The 21729-nt window shown below is 44.7% G+C and overlaps 1 protein-coding gene across 2 annotated transcripts in view; it reads right to left on the reverse strand.

The window, feature by feature from the left end:
- Positions 1 to 21729, reverse strand: part of CCDC6 (coiled-coil domain containing 6) — a 146888-nt gene that overhangs the window by 4698 nt on the left and 120461 nt on the right. Inside the window, exons 6-8 of one of the 2 annotated variants that reach the window (XM_060191067.1) lie at positions 18051 to 18207; positions 14874 to 14974; positions 791 to 915 (exon numbers count right to left, since the gene is read on the reverse strand). In XM_060191067.1, coding sequence (XP_060047050.1) covers positions 791 to 915; positions 14874 to 14974; positions 18051 to 18207 — 383 coding nt within the window. The remainder of the gene's footprint in view (positions 1 to 790; positions 916 to 14873; positions 14975 to 18050; positions 18208 to 21729) is intronic. The other variant, XM_060191149.1, reaches the window with a different exon arrangement.

Here is a 21729-nt window from a genome sequence, read left to right on the forward strand (position 1 = left end):
TTAATATTCTGGGAGCTCTAGCTAAATCAAAAACACCTCTTCTACATAAAGATCATACCAGTAGATCATTTCAGAAATATCAAACTTTTGTAGAATGCTTTTTAAGAAAAGGTTCCTCCTGTTTGGGATATCTGCAATTCTCTCCTAGTCTTGAACTCCTAGTTCCATTTTTTTTGCCTCCAGGGTTATTGCTGGGGCTCGGTGCCTGCACTACGAATCCACTGCTCCTGGAGGCCATTTTTCCCATTTTGTTGACCTTGTTGTCATTACTGTTTTTGTTGCCACTCCTGTTGGATGGGACAGAGAGAAATCGAGAGAAGAGGGGAGACAGAGAGAGGGAGCCAAAGATAGACACCTTAGCTCCATTCCTAACTGCTCTGCTCTAGAGAGAAAATGTTCCTGAGTGAAATTAGCACCGTAAGGGTTCCTTCTGATTTCAGGAAGACTACAGAGTTGTTATACCATCCAGGTACAAAAAAAAGTTACTATTTTTGGCAATATGGTTACCAAGAATAACTTGTTCTGACAAGGAACTGGCCTGAGTTCAACTGAGGTATTAGAGTTCAAATTACATTTCACAAAGAGAAGCCAAAGTTTTGTTTCCTGAGGAGGGTTTTAGTTTCAATCCTAGAATCTGGTATCAAACTGTTGTGAAGACCCTAGAGATTTAAGGCTAACAACCAGGTTAGAAAGAGGTTCATGTCTAAGCTATCAATCCTGGTCTCCTAAGGAGAACCATTCACTACTGCTGCAGGAGCCAAAGCACTGCTTCCTGTCCATGGGTACTTACTGTGATCCCATGGGATGTTCCCATATGCTGCACATGAAGACCTGGAGAATTGTAGTAAGACATTCCGGCTCTAGTCAGTGAAGTTGGTGGTGTGAAGCCAACTGTGTGACTGGCATAAGAGAGACCTGAAATATAACAAAGACTTGTAAGTATTATTTCAAACACAATGACCTCTGTCTTCAACCATCTAGAAGACTCGCAAATGCAGAAGTTCTTTGTCATGAGAATGAAAACAGATGAGAAGAAAGGCCTCCTGGATTAACACCACACAGTCTTCTGGGCAACTAAGGATATGCAAGTCAAGTCCTGTAAGAGAACCGAGCACTCAGAAACAAGTTCATGAGAAACGACTAAATGACCTTTGACAAAGTTGCCGAAGACACGTGATAGAGAAAGGACAGTCTCACAAGTGATGCTGAGTGAGCAGGATACTCAGTTTGTAAGCGTGACGTCCCCACCCCAACACACACACACACACACACACACACACACACACACACACACGAAAAAGCTTCAGGAGACTTTGACCTTAGTAAGAACTCAAGACATGAATCAAAAGTGCAGGCCACCCATCGGAGAAGCAATTACAGAAACCAGACCTCCGACCTTCTGCACCCCATAGTGATCCTGAATCCATGCTCCCAGAGGAATCAAGAATAAGAAAGCTTCCAATGGAGGGGATGGGATATGGAACTCTGGTGGTGGGAAATGTGTGGAATTTCACCCCCTCTTTATTCTATGTTTTTGTCGATACTTTATATTTTATAAATAAATTTTTAAAAAAAAGAAAAGAAAAATGCAGGGCACAAAAGCAAAACAAAGTGGGACTAAACCAAATGGAAACGCTTTTGCTCAGCAGAGGAACCAATCAATGCAGCAGAAAGGTGGCCTGTGAAATGGTGGAAAATATTTATAGGCCATTTAATCAGGTAAGGAGTTAGTATTCAAAATACACAAACTTCTACAACTCAGCTGCATAAAACAGTGAATGACTCCGCCTACTTCAGACTCATGGAAGTAGTAGCCTAGGATGCGGTTGCAGGGTTTGATGTGAGGGAGAGGAACTGGGGAATGACTGTTCTGCGGACAGGAAGTCTCAGCTCACAGCGTGAGAATGTTTTCTTCAAGCTCTGCCACGCAACACCGTGCCTACAGTTGACAATACTGTCGGACTGCGCGGTTAAATATTAAGAGGCCATATCTCATGTTAAATTTCTTGTCTCAGTTGACAAAAATAAAGGGTGGTGGCACACCTGGTTGAGTGCATAGATTACAGTGATCAAAGACCTCTGTTGGAGCCCCTGGTCCCCTCCTACAGGGGGAAAGCTTTGCGAGTGGTGAAGCAGGCCAGCAGTTGTCTCTCTCTCTCTCCCTTTTAAAATTTTTTTTTTCAAAGATAATTATTTATTATTGGATAGAGATAGAGAGAAATGGAGAGGAGAGAGGTAGATAAGAGAGGGAGACAGACAGAGAGATAGATACCTGTAGACCTGCTTCATCACTTGTGAAGCTTGCCCCCTGCAGGTGGGAACTGGGGGCTTGAACCCAGGTCCTTGCACACTGTAATGTGAGTGCTTAACCAGGTGCGCCACCGCCTGGCCCCCCTCTCTCCCTCTCTCTATTTCTGGCTCTCTCAAACCCAGATCCTTGCACAGGTCCCGTGCTTAGTACTATTTGTGCTTATCTGGGTGTGCCACAGCCTGGCCCCCTGATTTCTGGCTATCTCTACCCAATAAGTAAATAAAGATAATTTAAAAAATTAAAAATAAATGAAAACTACAAGTCAAGTCTTGCTAGTTCATCGGAGATAAGGAAAACAGTAGAAAGACATAAGGGAAAAGTTGGGGGGAAAGAGTAGAAAGGTAAAACCAGATGCAATTAAAGGGAACATACCAAATGGTAGGCCAACACTGAGACTAGATGAGTACTGTTTATGTGTGTGTCACAAAAAATGAAGCCACCAGGGACCTGGGCAGTAGCGCAGCGTGTTAAGTGCACGTGGCGCTAAGCACAAGAACCAGAGTAAGGGTCTCAGTTCGAGCCCCTGGCTCCCGCAATGGCGGGGGGAGGGGGGTCGCTTCACAGGCGGTGAAGCAGGTCTGCAGGTGTCTATCTTTGTCTCCCCTCCTTTCTTGATTTCTCTGTCCTATCCAACAACAATAACAACAACAACGATAAACAACAACGGCAACAAAAAGGGAAAAAAATGGCCTCCAGGAGCAGTGGATTCATAGTGCAGGCCCTAAGCCCCAGTGATAACCCTGGAGGCAAAAAAAAAAAAATGATACCCCCACTTGAAAGCTTTTGACTTTAAGGACATTCAATGAAGAAAACGAAAGTCTACGTGTGTCACTGTTCCCTGACAGAAACTCCTACTGGGGGCCAGGAGATAGCTCAGCTGGTGGGGGGTATACTTTGCTATGCATGAGTGGCCAGATTCCAGCCCCTGGATTCCACACGGGAGCGCCATACACAGAGCAGGCTTCATGAGCAGTGGAGCTGGGCTGTGGTGTCACACACCTGCTTGCCCTCTGCCTCTAATCTTCAATCCAAAAAGAAGCAGGGGAGAGTCTACTGGTGTTAGGACATTAAGCCAGCCCCCTGCACCCCCCTGCTCCATTGCTGACACGATGGCCTATTCACATAATCATAGTTTTGCCTGAAAGATTCTCCACCTATTCCTTTGATCTATCTTCTTTCTAATGTACCCTGCAGGGCACATTAATCCCGCCAGTTAAAACCCTAGCAATCATTGCTATGAAGCTTTCTACCTCCCTGTTCTTTCTTTTCTCCACCCCCTTTCCCAGCCATCTCCGATCCCGACTTGCCACTTCCGGTTTTACCCTATAAAGCCCACTTCTGTTCCTGGTTTTGGTCTCTCTTTTCTCTCCCGAGTCCCGACCTGGAGAAGGGCTGGCGTGCAGAGTGGGAAGAGGCGGTCACTGTGGTTTGGCACCACGTGGCTTAAGTGCTCACGCCAGACTCCCCCTGAATAAAGAATTGTATTACCATGCCACCACAAGTTCCTGGTCTCTCTCCCTTGATGTAAGCCCGGCATGCTGGGGCTGTGCAGGCGCCATGTCAAAGCCAAAACCCTGGCAGGAAGATGGGGAGGCAGATCAGTAGGAGATGCCCGGCCCATTATACTATTCCGTGTGTCTTCATCTAGGCTCTAAGGTACACAATGCCCTTATTTCCTTACTATTGCGCGGGTCTGGGTTGGGGGGGGGGGGGTCCATACATTTTTTTTTAATGTTTGAAAAAAAAAGTTTTCAAATACCCTAGAAGTGATCATCAGAATACAGAAGCAAACAAAAGCAATTGTCACTAGTGTGTAATGTAAATTGGCCTTAGCTTTTTTAAAGAATTTTTTTATTATCTTTATTGATTTATTGGATAGAGACAGCTAGAAATCAAGAGGGAAGGAGGTGACAGAAAGGGAGAGAGAGACAGAGAGACACTTGAAACACCTTCCCCTGCAGGTGGGGACTGGAGGCTCGAACATGGGTCCTTGAGCACTGTAACATGTGCACTCAACCAGGTGTACCACCACCACCCGACCCCGGTCTTAACTTCTTAGTTGATGGCTCCAGTGGTTTGAGATATCGTAGCTATTTTTTACATCTTTAGTTTCCTGCATCTATCAGGGTTTCTAGCACAGGGTAAATTCTATGTCAATGGAGTTAAAAAAAAAAAAAGGAGAAACTTAAGGGGATGGGATGGGGCAGGAATTATCTACTGTCAATCACTTTGTACTTAAAATCAGTTGTTTGATGCCTAGCAATAGGAACCTCATTCCCTCACTGCCTTTCTAAATTAACCAGGTAGAGGCTGATAGGGACACTTCCTAAACAATGTTTTGATAGTCATGCCTGAGGCTAGCAGACACCAAACCTACCTGTCACTGCCTGTCTTAGAAGATGTGATGTTCAGGGTTTGCTTATTTCCTGGTCTATCAAGTGGTGCCGCTTTCTGTTTCTGATTGCGCATTTTTGGCTCACATTCACAAAACGAAAAGTCTGGACTAGAGGACGAGTCTTCTGAGAGTTAAATGCTTGTTTAATGTGATGTTTATTTGGACCACAAGGACTGCATTCAGCTGAGAGAAGTTTTCTCTAAACGGCTTTTGGGAACTAAACACAACCTCAATTCTATTTCTCGTGAAGGCTTTGGCATTTAAGAGAACAGCTATGAAGGTAGATTTCTCACTCCCAGACAGAGAAACTTGTAATATTAAATAAGATTTTGTATAGAAATACCAAGACAAGTCTCCACATTCCATATGTCAAACAGCTAATGCAGAATCCCCAGGAACCAGGAAGGAGACAGCTTATCAGGCAACGCATGGGATCCCACCTGGCAACCCTGGCGTCACACAGAAGAACCACGCCTGGTATAAGGGGAGTTCCATGGGTGGTGGGGCAGTGCTGCGGCATCTCTCCTCTCTGCCCTTTATTCTCTCTGGTAAATCACTAAAGCCAGGCTGGGCAGTGGCACGCTTGACTAAGTACATACACTGCGCATAGGCACTCAGGTTCATGCCCTTAGCCCCCTTGCGGTGGGGGAAAGCTTTATGAGCAGTGAAGCAGTGATGCAGGTGTTCCTCCTTCTCTAGATCCTCTTGTCCCTCTGTTTCTCTCTGTTCTTTTTTTTTTTTTTTTTTTTTTTTTTTTAAAGAGGGAGTCAGGCGGTAGCACAGCAGCTTAATCGCATGTGGCACGAAGTTAAGGACCGGCGTGAGGATCCCAGTTTGAGCCCCCAGCTCCCTACCTGCAGGGAAGTTGCTTCACGGGCGGTGAAGCGGGTCTGCAGGTGTCTTGTCTTTCTCTCCCCATCTTTCCCTCCTTTCTCCATTTCTCTCTGTCCTATCTAACAATAATGGCATCAATAACAACAACAATAAAAACAACAAGGGCAACAAAAAGGAAGTAAATAAACAAATATTAAAAAGAAAAGAATTTTTTAAAATTAGGCTAGAGAGGTTGATCACGTTAGCTTGAGCCCTGGAGTGCATGTCCCTGTGCTATAATAAAAAGAAAAGAAAAAAGAAAAAGAAAAAGGAGAATGGGGGTGGCTGGGTGGGTAGGAATCTTCAAGGACTATCTACTGCCACATCGTGTAAAAAGTGATCCCTTCTCTGGGCGTTCCACAGGGCTCCAAACTCTCCTGATGGAGACTACACGAGCCATTTTCTACCTTAGTATCCAAGCTCTCCGACGACTCCAAGTCAGTGAGATCAGAATCTCCACAGGGGCTCAGAGTAGCTGGTGGCGAAAGTCACGAGGCCTTATCACTCCCCGTGCTGACGACCTCCGTCCAGTTCACGCCCTTCGCCCTGAATGGCATCTTGACTTTACTCGAAGGCCTGCCTCTTCCTACTCCCCCAACTCCTTCCTGCCAAACCACCAGGTCAATCAAAATGTTAGTCTGCTTTGGAGGAAGCAAACAGCAGGTTCCAGAGAAAACTGCGACATTACCTCGGGGTTTGGTACTGAGCCAATGGTGGACTTTAAGATCCTTCAGCTGAAAAATGGGGTTACTAGACTGACCTCACAAGGCTGTTGTGTATAAGAAATACACGAATGTCACAAACTCTTCAGAACGAGCCTGGCAACCCTTCCTTCTCAGCCAGTCCCTTTGCACCCCACAATGTCAAAAGCTCTCTAAGCTGCTAGCTCCTTCCTTGAATCAATCAATCAATCAATCAATCAATCAATCAATCAATCTCTTTCTCATCACCAGGGTTATTGCTGGTGCCTGCACTTCTTCTTCTTCTAGCGTTTGCCCTTCTTCCGTAGCCAGTCAACAGCGTCAGGTTGAGCCTGCACTATGAATCCATCACTCTCGATGGCTATTCCCTATCCCTCCCCCACCCCCTTTTTTCTTTCTTTTTTTATTTGACAGGACAGAGAGAAATTGAGAGGTGAGGAGTAATAGAAGGAACATTCCCCCTGCAGGTGGATAGCAGGGGCTCGAACCCAGGTCTTTGCATATGGTAACAGGTGCACCTAAACAAGTGTGCCATCACCCGCCCTCCTCCTTGGATCTCTTTAGTTTTTAAATAGTATGGTTTTGTTTTAAAATAGGTCATGATACACAAGAAAGCAGACAAATGCTGCAGGGGTCTCCTGCACCAACTCCCACAATGGTATCTAACATCCACAGTATGTTATGTGAGGACCACAGTATGTGAGGACCAGGAAACTTAACATCATTACAATCTGGTGATTGAAGTATGGACTCGATCTGGGCTTAACCAGGGTTTACTGCACTCTCTGTGTGTGGGTATGAATTATTTATTTATTTATTCCCTTTTGTTGCCCTTGTTGTTTTTTTATTGTTGTAGTTATTATTGATGTCGTTGTTGTTGGATAGGACTGAGAGAGATGGAGAGAGGAGGAGAAGACAGAGAGGGGAGAGAGAAAGACACCTGTAGACCTGCTTCACTGCTTGTGAAGCGACTCCTCTGCAGGTGGGGAGCCAGGGGCTCAAACCGGGATCCTTATGCTGGTCCTTGCGCTTTGCACCACATGCACTTAGTCCCCGACTGCGCTGCTGCCTGACTCCCCGTGGGTATGAATTTTAAAACATGTACAGTTAAACTAAACTTCTTATTTATTTTTTACCAAAGCACTGATCAACTCTGGTTTATGGTGGTGCGGGTGACTGAATCTGGGACTTTAGAGCCTCAGAAATGAGCCTGTTTGCATAACCATTATGCTATCTACCGCTGCCCGAAACAGAACTTAAGGGATATAAGACACACAGAATTCATTATACCTTGCCACGCAGTAAGAGTCTGTGTTTTCAGCTGGGGGTATGGATCAACCCGTGGATGCTGCTGTCTGCTGGAGAAGCAATTACAGAAGCCAGAACTCCCATTTTCTGTACCCCAAAATACTTTGGGTCCATACTCCCAGTGGGGAGAGAAATGCTAGGAGGGAGATGACCACAGGGCTCTGAATCCCAACTCCATCAGGACCCAGGAAGAAAAGAGGGAAAAGGGAGGGACATTTGGATGTAATAGGCGTCGCTGTGAGTTGGAAGAGAAGATGAACCATAGAAAAAAAAATGGGGGGAAGGGTGGCACACTTTGGTTGTGTGCACATGTTACAAAGTGCAAGGACCCAGGTTTGAGCCCCGGTTCCCGTCTGCAGGGAAAAAGTTTCGTGAATAGTGAAGCAGGGCTGCAGGTGTCTGTCTCTCTCCCTCTCTATGACCCCCTCCCCTCTCAATTTCTGGCTGTCTCTATCCAATAAACAAATAAAGATTGGGGAAAAAAAGGGCAAATGTACACAGATAAAAATAGATAGTTGCAGAAATGATAGTCAGCCCCTATCTGCTTCCTGAGGAGAACTGCTGTAGCTTCCAGTAGAGGGAATGGGGACCCAGAACTCTGTGGTGGGAACAATGCAGAGTTGTACCCTTGTTATCGTGTAATTCTGTGAATCTGTATTAAATCACTAATAATAAATAAATAAATAGATAAAAAGTTTGTGTTTTCCTCATCACCAGGCTCTACTGCTGATTCAAAATTCTTGGAGGCCTGAGACCATGCTTTCCCTTAAGTTCTAATCATCATTCATTGGACGTTTTAGCTTAGGAACAAAATAACAACTAAAAAAGTAGAGACTGAAAAATACCAGACCCTCAAAACTCGATTTCTTTATGCATGTGACCGAGGTTCAAGCCTGGCTCCTACTACATTGAAGGAAGCTTCAGTACTGTGCTTTTTTTTTTTCCCCCCACTCTTTATTTCTAGCTAGAGGAAAGAAAGAAAGGAAAAAAGAAAGAAAGAAAAAAAAGAAAGAAAGAGGGAAAAGAAAGAAAAGCTATTTCACTGACTACAGATTCATGATTTCTCTTTAAAACTTAACCAAAAACAGGAGTCAGGCGGTAACGCAGCAGGTTAAATTCAGGTGGTAAAAAGTGCAAAGACCAATGTTAAGGATCACGGTTTGAGCCCCCAGCTCCCCACCTGCAGGGGGGGGGTCACTTCACAGGCGGTGAAGCAGGTCTGCAGGCGTCTGTCTTTCTCTCCCCCTTTCTGTCTTCCCCTCCTCTCTCCACTTCTCTCTGTCCTATCCAACAATGACATCATCAACAACAACAATAACTACAACAATAAAACAATAAGGACGATAAAAGGAAATAAATAAATAAATAAATATTAAAAAAATAAAACAAAAAAAATTAACCACAAATACTAAGTAAGACGAATCAAGGTACACAAGTGTACAGTCCAGATGAAGGAACACTGCAAGTGGTGGTGAGAACAAGTGCCTGAATAAACAGAAATATTCCTGACACTTCCGGATATCCTGAGGGATTTTTTAAAATTATTATTTTTAATTAAAAAAAAATTTCCCCCTTTTATTGCCCTCCTTGTTTTACCATTGCTGTGGTTATTATTATTGTTGTTATTGACATCACTGTTGTTGGACAGGACAGAGAGAAATGGAGAGAAGAGGAGAAGACAGAGAGGGGGAGAGAAAGACAGACACCTGCAGATCTGCTTCACCGCCTGTGACGCGACTCCCCTGCAGGTGGGGACCCGGGGGCTCGAACCGGGATCCTTACGCTGGTCCTTGCACTTTGTGCCACCTGCACTTAATCCGCTGCGCTACTGCCCGACTCCCTGCAAAATACAGTTTGCTTGGTATTCGTCTACAAGGTGCGTTCCTTTGGCTAATTTTCCATGAGGCCTGAATTTCTGGCTCTGAACCATTATCACAAAATCCTGCTCTACGGAGAATTCTGGTTATTTCAGAGGTTTCTGCCCACAGGCAGTAGAGGGTTGGGTGTGTCACAGCGGTCACCCACAAATCTGATGCCTGGCTGTTGCTCTTAGGAGACTGTGCATGAGATAACTGGAAATAACTCCGTATATCTCAAGGCATCAAAAGAATGTACCTGACATTATGACATTTGGACAGTGACGCTTTCAAGTACCCTGATGTTTTCTTCCTTAGGAATGTATTCTGATCTTTGTTTATGCAATGGATGACCACCTGTTGTTTTGTCTGAAAAATGTTATGTAATGCATGTGCTTTACAAATAAATACTCCTTGAAGCTTGGGATGGGGAGTACACACTTCACACTGTCCTAGCTGGGGATGTCATGTGTGTGTTCCCACTTCTTCCGATCAACTGTATGGTGACTGGCTGTGGTTACCTTCCTGCCACACTAGGACACGTCTAAGCTCAGGGCCCTGGCAAATGGCTAGAGTGTTCCACCCGCGTATTCTCAACAGAGACAAGGACAGAAAGGGGAAGACAAAGTAAAAGTTGGACTGGTTTTAAGATATTGCACTGGGGGCCCAGCGGTAGCATAGCGGGTTAAGTGTACATGGCACAAAGTACAAGGACAGACCTAAGGGTCCCGATGTGAGCCCCCGGCTTCCCACCTGCAGGGAGGTTGCTTCACGGCTGGTGAAACAGGTCTGCAGGTGTCTGCCTTTCTTTCCCCTGTCTTCCCCTTTTCTTTTGATTTCTCTCTGTCCTATCCAACAACAACAATAACAATGGCAACAACAACCAAAAAAAAAAAAAAAAAAGGGAAAAATGCTTTCCAGGAGCAGTGGCTTCATAGTTCAGGCACCAAGCCCCAGCAATAAGCCTGGAGACAAAAGAAAAAAGAAAAAAAAAAAGATATTGCACCAAAGCAAAAAGTCCTAGGACATCATTCTGACACATCAGATTGATGCTGGGGCCTCATGCTTCTAGGTCAAATTTAGCCAAGTGCGTCACTTCCTGAGTCACTATTATTAACATCTTCTGCTGGTGTGATATAGCCCCCTCAACTTGGGTATGTCTGATATTTTTTTAAATATTTAAGACTGGATTATGCCTTTGGAGGAGGAGGATTCCAGAAGTCAAGTGCCATTCTCCTCACATCATCCTACCAACATGACGAATCACCTCTATCCATGACGGTCGTGATGACATGGCCAGGTATTGTTTGTCAGGCTTCCCTGTGAAGTTGCTCTTTTTTCCTGACCTCTCCATGTTCTGTGAAAGAATTGCTATGTGCTGTCTACACTTACAGAGTGGGGGTTTACTTCAAGATAGAATGTCTGTGCAAAGCACAAGGACTGGTGTCAGGATCCTGGTTCGAGCCCTCCCCAACCACTTGCAGGGGAGTCGCTTCACAGGTGGTGAAGCAGGTCTGCAGGTGTCTGTCTTTCTCTCCTCCTCTCTAGCTTCCCCTCCTCTCTCCATTTCTGTCTGTCCTATCCAACAACGATGACATCAATAACTACAATTTAAAAAAAAAAGAATGTCTGCTTATGTTATCTGAAATTCTTTTTAAGTGCCACCAGGGTCTCTTGATTGTGCAATTTCACCATTCTGAGCTGACTTTGTCAGAGAGAGAAAGAGAGAGAGCGAGAGAGAGAAGACAGAGAGATACCACAACAGCACTACAGCTTCTCCTGGGGCCAAGCACTGGGTATGTGGTATGGAAGGTCCAAACCCAGGCTACGTGCATAGCAAGGCAGGCACCTTTGCTAGGTGCACTGGACTATATCTATCTATCTGGCTCTGAAGTTCTGTATTTGTCTCTTCTCGTTTATTCATTTGGGGGTAGGGGAAGTCTTGCTAATGCTGGGGTGGTGCTGTGGGTATTTTTATCTCTTCTCCTTCTCCCCCTCTTCTGTTTTCTATCAGGAGAAAAGTAGCATATATAATTGGATAGAATCATAAATTCTAGGAAATGTATACTTTTGTAATCAAATTTTAAAATATTTCAACAACTTGCTGGAAATAAAGATTGTCAATGTTCACCAAAGGTAGTAAGGGAAGAAGAACCACAATATTTAAATGGATATGTAAGCTATACCAGCAGTAAAACCATTAAAATGGTTATCCTTCAATCATTGCAACCCCTATCCCCAAACACACAAAAGTGAAAAGGCAGCTCCAGGCTTTGCTGAGGTCATAGGTCTATGCCAGCAGTGAACTAGATTAGGATTAGTTCTGTGCCAAACAGATTTGTAAAAATTCTACTCTCGAGAGAAGTCGGGCGGTTGCACAGCGGGTTAAGCGCATGTAGCACAAAGCATTAACGAACCAGTGTAAGGATCCTGGTTCGAGCCCCTGGCTCCCCACCTGCAGGGGAGTTGCTTCACAGGTGGTGAAGCAGGTGTGCAGGTGTCTATCTTTCTCTCTCCCCTCTCTGTCTTCCCCTGCTCTCTCCATTTCTGTCCTATCCAACAACGACGACATCAATAACAACAACAACTATAACAATAAAACAAGGGCAACAAAAGGGAATAAATAAAATAAATATTTTTAAAAAGTTGTCTTAAAAAATTCTACTCAGAAACATACAGAACTTAAAAGTTTACAATAAAATTTTCACTTACGTTGGTTGAAGGGGGGGGGAATCTTAATGTTTTTGGGGAAACCCAACAGCTGTTTGTACAGGCAAGTTCCACACCTGAAGTAGGCCCCACTCAGGGACAGACAGAGTGAGAGCCAGAGTCACAGAAAAAGAGTAAGATCTCTCTTGAGAACAGCTGTTACTATAGAGGTTCACACCTCCAATCAAGGTCAGATTTCTTTGCCAGTGACTGCAACATCGTATGTCGCCTACTGGAATATGATAGCCTGCTTCGAGTGTAAGGCATTAACTTCATATGAATCAACACAACTATCAGCTACCAAAAACACCCCTTAGTCTTGCTTCTGTCTACCTTAAGCCTTCCTTTTTTGTACGGATAAATCAGATGACCATTATCAGGGCCGTGAACCCCAAATGCTGTGCAGAGCAAACTGATAGTGGAATAGAACTTAGGTTGGGGGGTGAGAGGGCTTTGCAGACACCACTGATGGGAAATGGTACCCGTGTGTCAACAACTGTCCTGCAAACCATCAACCATCCCCCAGTAAAGTGATCAAAAGAGTAAAGACCCAACAAGATGCTAAATAAAAAAAGCCCAAGACAGTATTATCAACAAGTCCAATTATCTCCTTTAGGCGAGAATGGGGGTGATGATTATGCCTTTGATCCAGGAGCCCCTCATTACCCTGCCCGATGCCAGAGAGTGCGCAGGCCTACAGCAGACAGATGCTGCTCATCAGCCCCACACTTCCTTTGGATTTCTCCTCTTTCAAGAAAGGACTCACAGGAGCATAGTCCAGGACTGAAATCTACAGTCACAAAACCAAGTCACTGCGACCACAGTCTGCAGCCATAGCTAAGCCAGCACGGCCTCCCTCTCTACCAAGGATGGCAGCCAACCAGATAAGATGCCTCCCTGACATGAAGCTGCTTTTGCTCTACAGAATCTTTATTGCAGGTAGTCAGGCGGTAGCGCAGTGGGTTAAGCGCATGTGGTGCAAACCGCAAGGACCGGCATAAGGATTCCGGTTTGAGCCACCCACCCCCCCACCGGCTCCCCACCTGCAGGGGAGTCGCTTCACAGGTGGTGAAGCAGGTCTGCAGGTGTCTGTCTTTCTCTTCCCCTTCTCTGACTTCCCCTCCTCTCTCCATTTCTCTCTGTCCTAATGACATTAACAGCAACAACAATAACTACGACAACAACAAAAAAGAACAAGGGCAACAAAAGGGAAAACAAATTTAAAAAATTAAAATTAAAAAGAATCTTTATTGCTGTCACCCTTTCCAGCACCCTCTCACTCCTCCCTACTCCCAGCCCCTCCCCCACCCCGTTCAAAGGGTCAGAAGATCCCTTGGCCTGCTGCGGTTTCTTGCCTCCTTCAGCCCCCACTTGCCAAGAGCCCCCACACAGAGTTGGTACAGAGCCAGAAATCCTGAGGAGAGTTTTTTTGTTTGTTGGTCACCGGCCCCAATACCACCCCAGCCCGCCAGATGAAAACAAGTATGCCTTTGAGGGAAGCTTCTGAGAAGCAGAGCCTGAAGCAGAAGCAAAGGTAATGTTCAGGACCAGACCCTGCGCCCATCACTGGAGACAGGAGGAGGCAGCTGGTGTTCAAAGGACCTGCTTTCTATGCAGAACTAGACAACCACCGGCCCGCCACTTTGCTACGGATGTAACCCTTGGGGAGAGGGGGTAGAGAGAGCATGACAGTTATGCAAACAGACTCTCATGCCTGAGGCTCTGAAGTCTCAGGTTCAATACCCCATACAACATAAACCAGAGCTCAGCAGTGCTCTGGTTAAAAAAAAAAAAAAAAAATCAAATGTAACCAATAGCTACGGCTGCTGCTTCACTGTTCAAATGGAAAAACACCGCCTCTATTAGTTTCCTCTAAGACTAGAAATGAGATGACATATAGGGAATGGGGTTTAAAAAGCCCCACACCATGTGTGCAGTGTGCAGCTGAAAACCTACCCAGAGTCTTGTCCGTTCACTGACACATACAGTCATAGTTCATGCTGCTCTTTTGGAAAGCTTCTGTTTAAAGTTAAGTTCCTTTAGGCTAATATATATATATGTGAAGGGAAATACCAGTTGGCACTGTTAACATTTCCACTTAAAAATTTAACTGGTTTCAGGTATATATTTTGCAGTAGTTTATGGATACGTGTGCACATAAGCTCTCTCTCACAGAAACTGGTGTATATCTAGGTTATGGGACTTTGTTAGAAAGTGAACTACCTGAGATGAAATTAGAGTGTACTATTAAAGGAAAGGTCTCACCCGAGTAATGAAGCTGAAGGGTTGTCATTCCACACGTGAAGTCTCTGGATACATTCTGAGGTGAAGCATGTTGAGGTAGCAATCGTTGCTTTGGTTAGGTTGTGATCGGCAGATGCAATGTTATTTTTTGGATTGCCATGCTCCCAGAGGGATAGAGAATGGGAAAGCTACCATGGGAGGGGGTGGGTTATGGGGATTGGGTGTTGGGAATTGTGTGGAGTTGTACCCCTCCTACCTTATGCTTTTGTTCACTAATCCTTTCTTAAATAAAAAATTTTAAATAAATAAATAAACTTAAAAAAAAATTTAACTGGTGGTGATTTGTTTTGGATGGTTCTGAGAAACACAGGGCTGTCCTGTTTACAAGGTTTGTATATACAGCAAGGAATATACTCAGGGATACTCACGGAGTCGGCCAGAAACCAGCCCCTGAAGTAGTCGAGGCATGTACTCACCAGGCGATATAGGCCTGCTAGAACTCGGAGAAGGTGTGTAAGGAATTGGGCTAGACACAGTGCGAGGTCTTAATCCTTGTGCAGACATTTCATTAAAGTATCTGAGAGACAGAGAGAGTGGGAGAGGGCTTGATCAGTCCTCCATGCTTTCTAGTAGTACTTAAGAAACGATCTCTAATGTTATACATGTACAGACTATAGTACATTTACTGTCGACTGTAAAACATTAATCCCCCAATAAAGAAATAAAAAAAAAAAAAAAAGAAAGAAATGAACTCTAGGGTGGGGGTAGAGAGCATAATGGTTATGCAAAGAGACTCTCATGCCTGAAGCTCTGAAGTCCCCAGTTCAGTCCCCCCCCCCCCCCATACCACCATAAGCCAGAGCTGAGCAATGTTCTGGTTAAAAAAAAAAGACAGAAAGAAACAAATTCTGAAAAAAAAAAAATATTAGGGCTCACTTTTGAGGTCAAACTCCCAAAATGTTTAGAAAGTAATGCTATAGTTAGGGAACAAAAAAACGCAGTAACACATCACTAGTGTCAATACGATAGCACATAACTGAGAGGCTCAGGCCTTCTCATCACAGGAAAGCTACAGAGGAATTCACCTCCACTGACTCCAGGACTACAGACATGTGGCTGTGTGTAAGAGCTCCCTTTAAATTACTATTTGCAACTCAAACAAGTCCTCTCAGATCTGCATCATTAAACTGAAACTTGATACCAACTGTTCACCTTGCTTAATTAATCAGAAGATAGTATCAGAAGCAGCACGGGGCACTTACTGTAGGTCAGCCACACCTGGCCACATAACGCCAGGTCTGACTTCTTCCTGGATTCAGAAGTCACATCAGACCTGAGAAAGGCTCCGTTGTGATCATCACCTGTTTTTAGTGACTCTGTGAACAGGGACAGCGTACGGAGGAGGGGCTGTTCGAGAGAAGCTACCCTTCCATAGGTCTTACATAGTAGGAAGGAATGGCCATGTATTTATTCCTGGCGTATTTAGCCCAGGGGGACAAATAAAAATCCCAGTTGTGATGACTCAATCAGGTTATAAGAAAGCCATTCACGTAGTCATTTACACTGGTTTATTTCACTAGGGCAAACAAACAAAACAGCCTCTCAGATGTATGTGTGTGTGTGTGGGGGGGGGAAGCCATCACTGTTTCCTGTTCCCATCCTAGAGCAAGCCCACCATGGCAGCGGTGGCGGCTTGGACCCTCCCCGTCTTCTATTTCCGGTGAGGCAGCTGAGTCTGCAAGGAATAAACACACTTGTACTCCTCTCAAGTGTCGGATTATTTTCTTTCTCTCCAATGTGTTTTCATTCCCAGTAGGGAGAAGAGAAGTCTTTACGGGGTAGCTGTAGGCTACTGGGATAATCTGACCTAAAAAGGAAAGGTAAAACCTTAGGGAGTAAATACCAGTCTTGGGGGGCTGGTGGAAATTAGGCTTCTAAGCCTAAAGTAGCTTTGGAATTGTCCCCACAGACAGAAGAAATGGTCTCATAGCGCACGTGTGTGCATTATTCAAACCCAAGCAGAGACTGCTCTGGGTGCTAACACACTCTGTTATGTGCCCTAAGGCGGCGGTCAACTTACTGCAGCTGATGCTTTAAGTCAGATGCATTTCAGAAAGAAGAGGACACTCACTGTCGAAACTCAGCGAAATTCTGAGTTAAGGATTATATATCATCTTCATTCTTTTCAAGTGAGGAGGCATACAAACATTTTAAATAGCATGACTGATTATTCAAATGTCACAAATATTTTAATCATATAAAAATCTTCACTCTAGAAAAATCTAGGGGCCAGGCAGGGGTGCACCTGTTTAAGCGCACACATCACAGTGCATGGAGACCCAGGTTCAAGCCCCCCCCCCCCCAACCAACAGAAAACAAAGCTTTACAAGTGGTGAAGCCGGGCTGTAGGTGTCTGTCTCTTTTCCTCTATCTCCCCCTCCCTTAGCAATTTCTGTCTCGATCCAATAAATAAATTTAAAAAGACGAGTAAATGAAATATTTTAAAAGGGAGAAAAATCATATTATTCACTAAATCTATTCAATCAGAACAACAGAAACAGAATGTTGATCTGTCGGTACTGCCAGCATGTGTTCCTGCAATATTTTTTGGCATCACCAGCAACTCCTACATATCAAAGAGATTAGCAGACCAGGTCAGATAGGAATTGCCCTTCTCTGATGGAGGAGCCAACAAAAAAGCTAGGTTGTACCACTCCTACTGAGATACTGACCATGGGTGCCAAGGCATTCCTTATCCAAAACTGGGAATTTCCCTGTAGAAATGATTTGGCTCATGAAAAGGCTAATTCTTTTCTCTGCTGACTGAAATTGTTTTGCTTTGTCCTATCTATCTATCTGTCTGTCTGTCTGTCTATCTATCTATCTTTTTCTTTCTTTCTCTTTCTGTCTCTTTCTTTTTTTTGCCTCCAGGGTTATTGCTGGGGGCTCAGTGCCTGCACTATGAATCCACTGCTCCTGGAGGCCATTTTTTTTTTCCATCTTATTGGATAGGACAGAGAGAAATTGAGAGGGGGAAGGGAAGAATGAGATGAGAGGGGGGACAGGAAGCTAGACAGACCCCTGCAGACCTGCTTCATGGCTTGTGAAGCGATTCCCCTGCAGGTGGGGAGTGGGGGCTTGAACCGGGATCCTTGCACAGATCCTCATACTATGTGCGCTTAACCCAGCGCACCACCGCCCGGGCCCCGAATATTGTTTTCAATTTGGATGTTACCTAAAGGAGAAGGAGTTGGAGAAAGAAACGCTTACACCATTTTCCTTAGGTAACCTAAGGATGACTCTCCGTTTAGGCCACGTGTCAATGGAGCTACGTGAGACCTGACTCATGTTGAGGTCTGGGTAGATAAAGGCACTGCAGAACTTCTATTTATAAAAACTAGGTGCAAAGTTCCCAGGCATGATAAGGTGGCTTCCCGAGTCTGCTGACTCATCTTTTCTGTTGTTGCTGCCCCAGTTATCCTGTTCTCAACATGTACTCTGAGGCGGTTGGTGTCTACCCCGAACAATAAATGAACAAATGTTTGAACCATCTGCTTCTACGAAGTGTGATGGAGGCCTCATGGGACCGGGCTTTCAGTTGCTGCTCTCTCTTTCAGTTGTTTCTAAACAAGGTTTACCGGGAGCGTACAAACCTCTCGTCGTCCATTTCCAAGCTGGACTCGCTCTCAGAGAGCTGCCTACACAGAGCTTCTCTCCTCTCCATCTCTCTCTGTAGCTTCCTCTGCAGTCTCAAGTTCTCCTCTCTCATGTGCCGTTCCTCCTCCAGATACTGGGCCATTTTCTCTGAATCTGAAAAGCCAGAGTTGTCAGTCAGGCGATTGTTTCTCACAGTTGCATTCAACCTTCACAAGAGAAGGCGGCGGTTCGGCCCCTACGACAGCAAGGGCCCTGCTGCTGGACTGCTGGTCTTACTCCCGTACACAGATGAGACCTGAAGGTGAAGTTTGAACCAACTATCCGAGTTTACCAGTTAGTAGCATTGAGAGAAAATCTATCACAAGCAACAATGGGAGGCAAGGTAGCTCTACTCTTGATTGGCCTTTTTGTTGTTGTTGTTGTTGTTGACTTTTTAAATATATATATATATTTATTGACTGATTCCCTTTTGTTGCCCTTGTTTTATTGTTGTAGTTATTACTGTTGTGGTTACTGATGTTGTTGTTGGATAGGACAGAGAGAAATGGAGAGAGGAGGGGAAGACAGAGAGGGGGAGAGAAAGGTAGACACCTGCAGACCTGCTTCACCGCCTGTGAAGCGACTGCCCTGAAGGTGGGGAGCTGGGGCTCGAACCTGAATCCTTATGCTTTGCGCCATGTGTGTGTGCTTAACCTTGATTTGCCTTTTTAAGGTGTTGTAGAGGAAGGGGGGATGGTAGCGCTGTGGCTGGAGTTGGAAAGGAGAGGAGGCTCCCTTAGGGATATAAAGTCAGGGGACCAAGCAGTAGTGCAGCAGGTTAAGCGCACCTGGTGCAAAGCACAGAATGGCTTAAAGATCCTGGTTCGAGCCCCAACTCCCCACCTGCGGCGGGGGGGAGGGGTTTGTCTCTTCACAAGCGGTGAAGCAAGTCTGCAGGTGTCTATATCTTTCTCTCCCGTCTTCCCTTCTTCTCTCCATTTCTCTCTGTTCTATCCAACAACAACGACAACAATAACAAGCACACAAAAAAAGAAAGAATAGGCTCCAGGAACAGTGGATTCACACGGAACCCCAGCAATAACCCTGGAGGCAAAAACAAACCAGGGCTATAAAGTCACCCACTCTTTCAGACCCCTCCGAGGTGCCAGCTCTGGAGCCCCTCGGTTATAGACACAGCACAGCCACTCACTCGCAGAGCCACGGTGAGCTAGGGAGGTAGCGTGCTGGGGAGTGAACCAGAACACACTAAGCTAACAGTTACAGTGCTTTTTTTTTTTTTTTTTCCCCTTCTTTCTCTTCCTTCTTCCTTTTTTTTTTTGGGGGGGGGGACAGGAATCAGCACAGTAAAGAACTTCAAATAAGTTCTCTCTGATGTTTCTGTGACTGCATCCCTGCCTTGTGGTCTGAGTCAAATAGCAAGTAAAGACCTCTCTATAGGAGGTGAGGGGTAGATAGCATAATGCTTATGCAGAGAGACTCTCATGACGCCTAAGGCTCCCAAAACCCCAGGTCCAATCCCCTGTACCACCATAAGCCAGAGCTGAGCAGTGCTCTGGTAAAAATAACCATAAAACCGACATACAGGTGGTCAGGGGATCGTCCGCCTGGTACAGCTCTAATGTTATTGTGTGTGAGGCCCTGGATTTAAGAGCTCAGACACCAAAGAGTAGTGCTGTGGTGTCTCACAAAGAAAGAAAGAAAGAAAGAAAGAAAGAAAGAAAGAAAGAAAGAAAGAAAGAAAGAAAGAAAGAAAGAAAGAAAGAAAGAAAGAGGGAGGGAGGGAGGGAGGGAGGGAGGGAGGGAGGAAGGAAGGAAGGAAGGAAGGAAGGAAGGAAGGAAGGAAGGAAGGGAGAGTCTGGTGAGAGTGATGGGCTTGGAAGACCTAGGTTCTTGAGATGGTGTCTTGCTTATGACAAATGCTGCTTTCCACCTGTCCGTGTCTCTCCAGGTCACAGCTGAATAGCCTCAGGGCTACATGCTGGATCGCAGCTAAGCCAATTCTCCCACCCAGGAATCCGAAATGTGGAATTATCATTTCATATAGTTCTGGAGCCTTGCGCTTTGTTTTGTTGATTTTTCTGCAACTTTGGCAAGAGTAGACATACCCTCCTGGATTCCTTCCTTCCTTCCTTCCTTCCTTCCTTCCTTCCTTCCTTCCTTCCTTCCCTTTTCTGTGCAGAATTCTATGGTACATGTTGTACCGTCACAATGAACAGCAAATCAAAACATCCTACTCCTTTTCTGGTTTACTTCACATAGAATCTGTTACTAAGTAACCAAAATAATCTTAATACAAAACCCAGAGAGTCTACCGGCCCATAATCTTGCTTCCTTCTTTTTTCCTTTTTCCTTGGCTAAAGAACTTGGGGAAAAAAAGGTACTTCTTCATGTGCGCTCTCTCTCCTTGTAAATTCACTTGTAAATTCAGAGAGGGGTGTGGGTGTGTGTGTGTGGGGGGAGTATGTAAGAGGTTGAGAGCAAGTGTGTCTGTTCTCTATAGGTCACTGCTGCAGTTCAAAATTAAGGAATAAGTAGTAGAATGTCACTGTGCCTTTTTTTTTGCACAAGATGGTCTCACCAGAAACTCCCCACTCCAACAAATTAGTGTCATTCCTAAGGAAATTTCTGGCAACTAAAAGTTGATAGCTTTTATAAGTAGTCAATACTTTCTAAGATAGTGTCATTACAGAATATAGAAAAAGTTCTTTTAAGTATCCTTATTGTAGAAATTCAAATAAAAGTCTCACCATTATTAAACACTACTATCTGCACAAAACACTAAACCCCTCAGCTGTTTTCAGTATAACTAGAGGCCCCCGTTGTCTAATCCAGATGCAGAAATCTCTTTAATTGAAGGCATGCTGGGAAAAATATTTACAAAGCATGCTTTTAATACAGCCGATCAAAATGATTTCATCTCAAATATGCAAGCATGTAGAATTTTTTTCACTAGCTCTACAGGGAGCAACTGCTTGGTCCCTTGGAGGATTTATTGTTTCTAAAATTAGAATGGCAGGGAGTCGGGCTGTAGTGCAGCAGGCTAAGTGCAGGTGGCGCAAAGCACAAGGACCGGCATAAGGATCCCAGTTCGAACCCCGGCTCCCCACCTACAGGGGAGTCGCTTCACAGGCAGTGAAGCAGGTCTGCAGGTGTCTATCTTTCTCTCCTCCTCTCTGTCTTCCCCTCCCTCTCTCCATTTCTCTCTGTCCTATCCAACAACAACAACAATAACTACAACAATAAAACAACAAGGGCAACAAAAGGGAATAAATAAATAAAATAAATATTAAAAAAATAATAAAATTAAATTAAATTAGAATGGTAACTATTCCTTTCTAGGGGATTGTCAACTTGCTATAATGTGTCTTCTTTCTTCTTAAATAAACTTACTGAATATACCTATGTTGCTTGGAGGAAAATTAAAAAAAAAAAAAGGGGGGGGGGTATCAGACCTAATTGCCTTTCTTACTTATAAGAGGAAAGCTTCAAATAATTGAGATTCATGGTGATTTGAGGGTTTTAGGGGGGGGGGGGGGGGGGGGGGGGGGGGATCCTTTAGCACTGGGGAACGTCCATCACCAGCAGTGACAGTAGCTGGAAGATTAAGCAGTTACAGCAGTTCAGCAATTAGCCCAGAATCCGGATATATGACAAGAGTTTCAGGCCCAAGATCTC

This window comes from Erinaceus europaeus, chromosome 1, assembly GCF_950295315.1.
Source record: "Erinaceus europaeus chromosome 1, mEriEur2.1, whole genome shotgun sequence".
Taxonomy (NCBI): Eukaryota; Metazoa; Chordata; class Mammalia; order Eulipotyphla; family Erinaceidae; genus Erinaceus; species Erinaceus europaeus.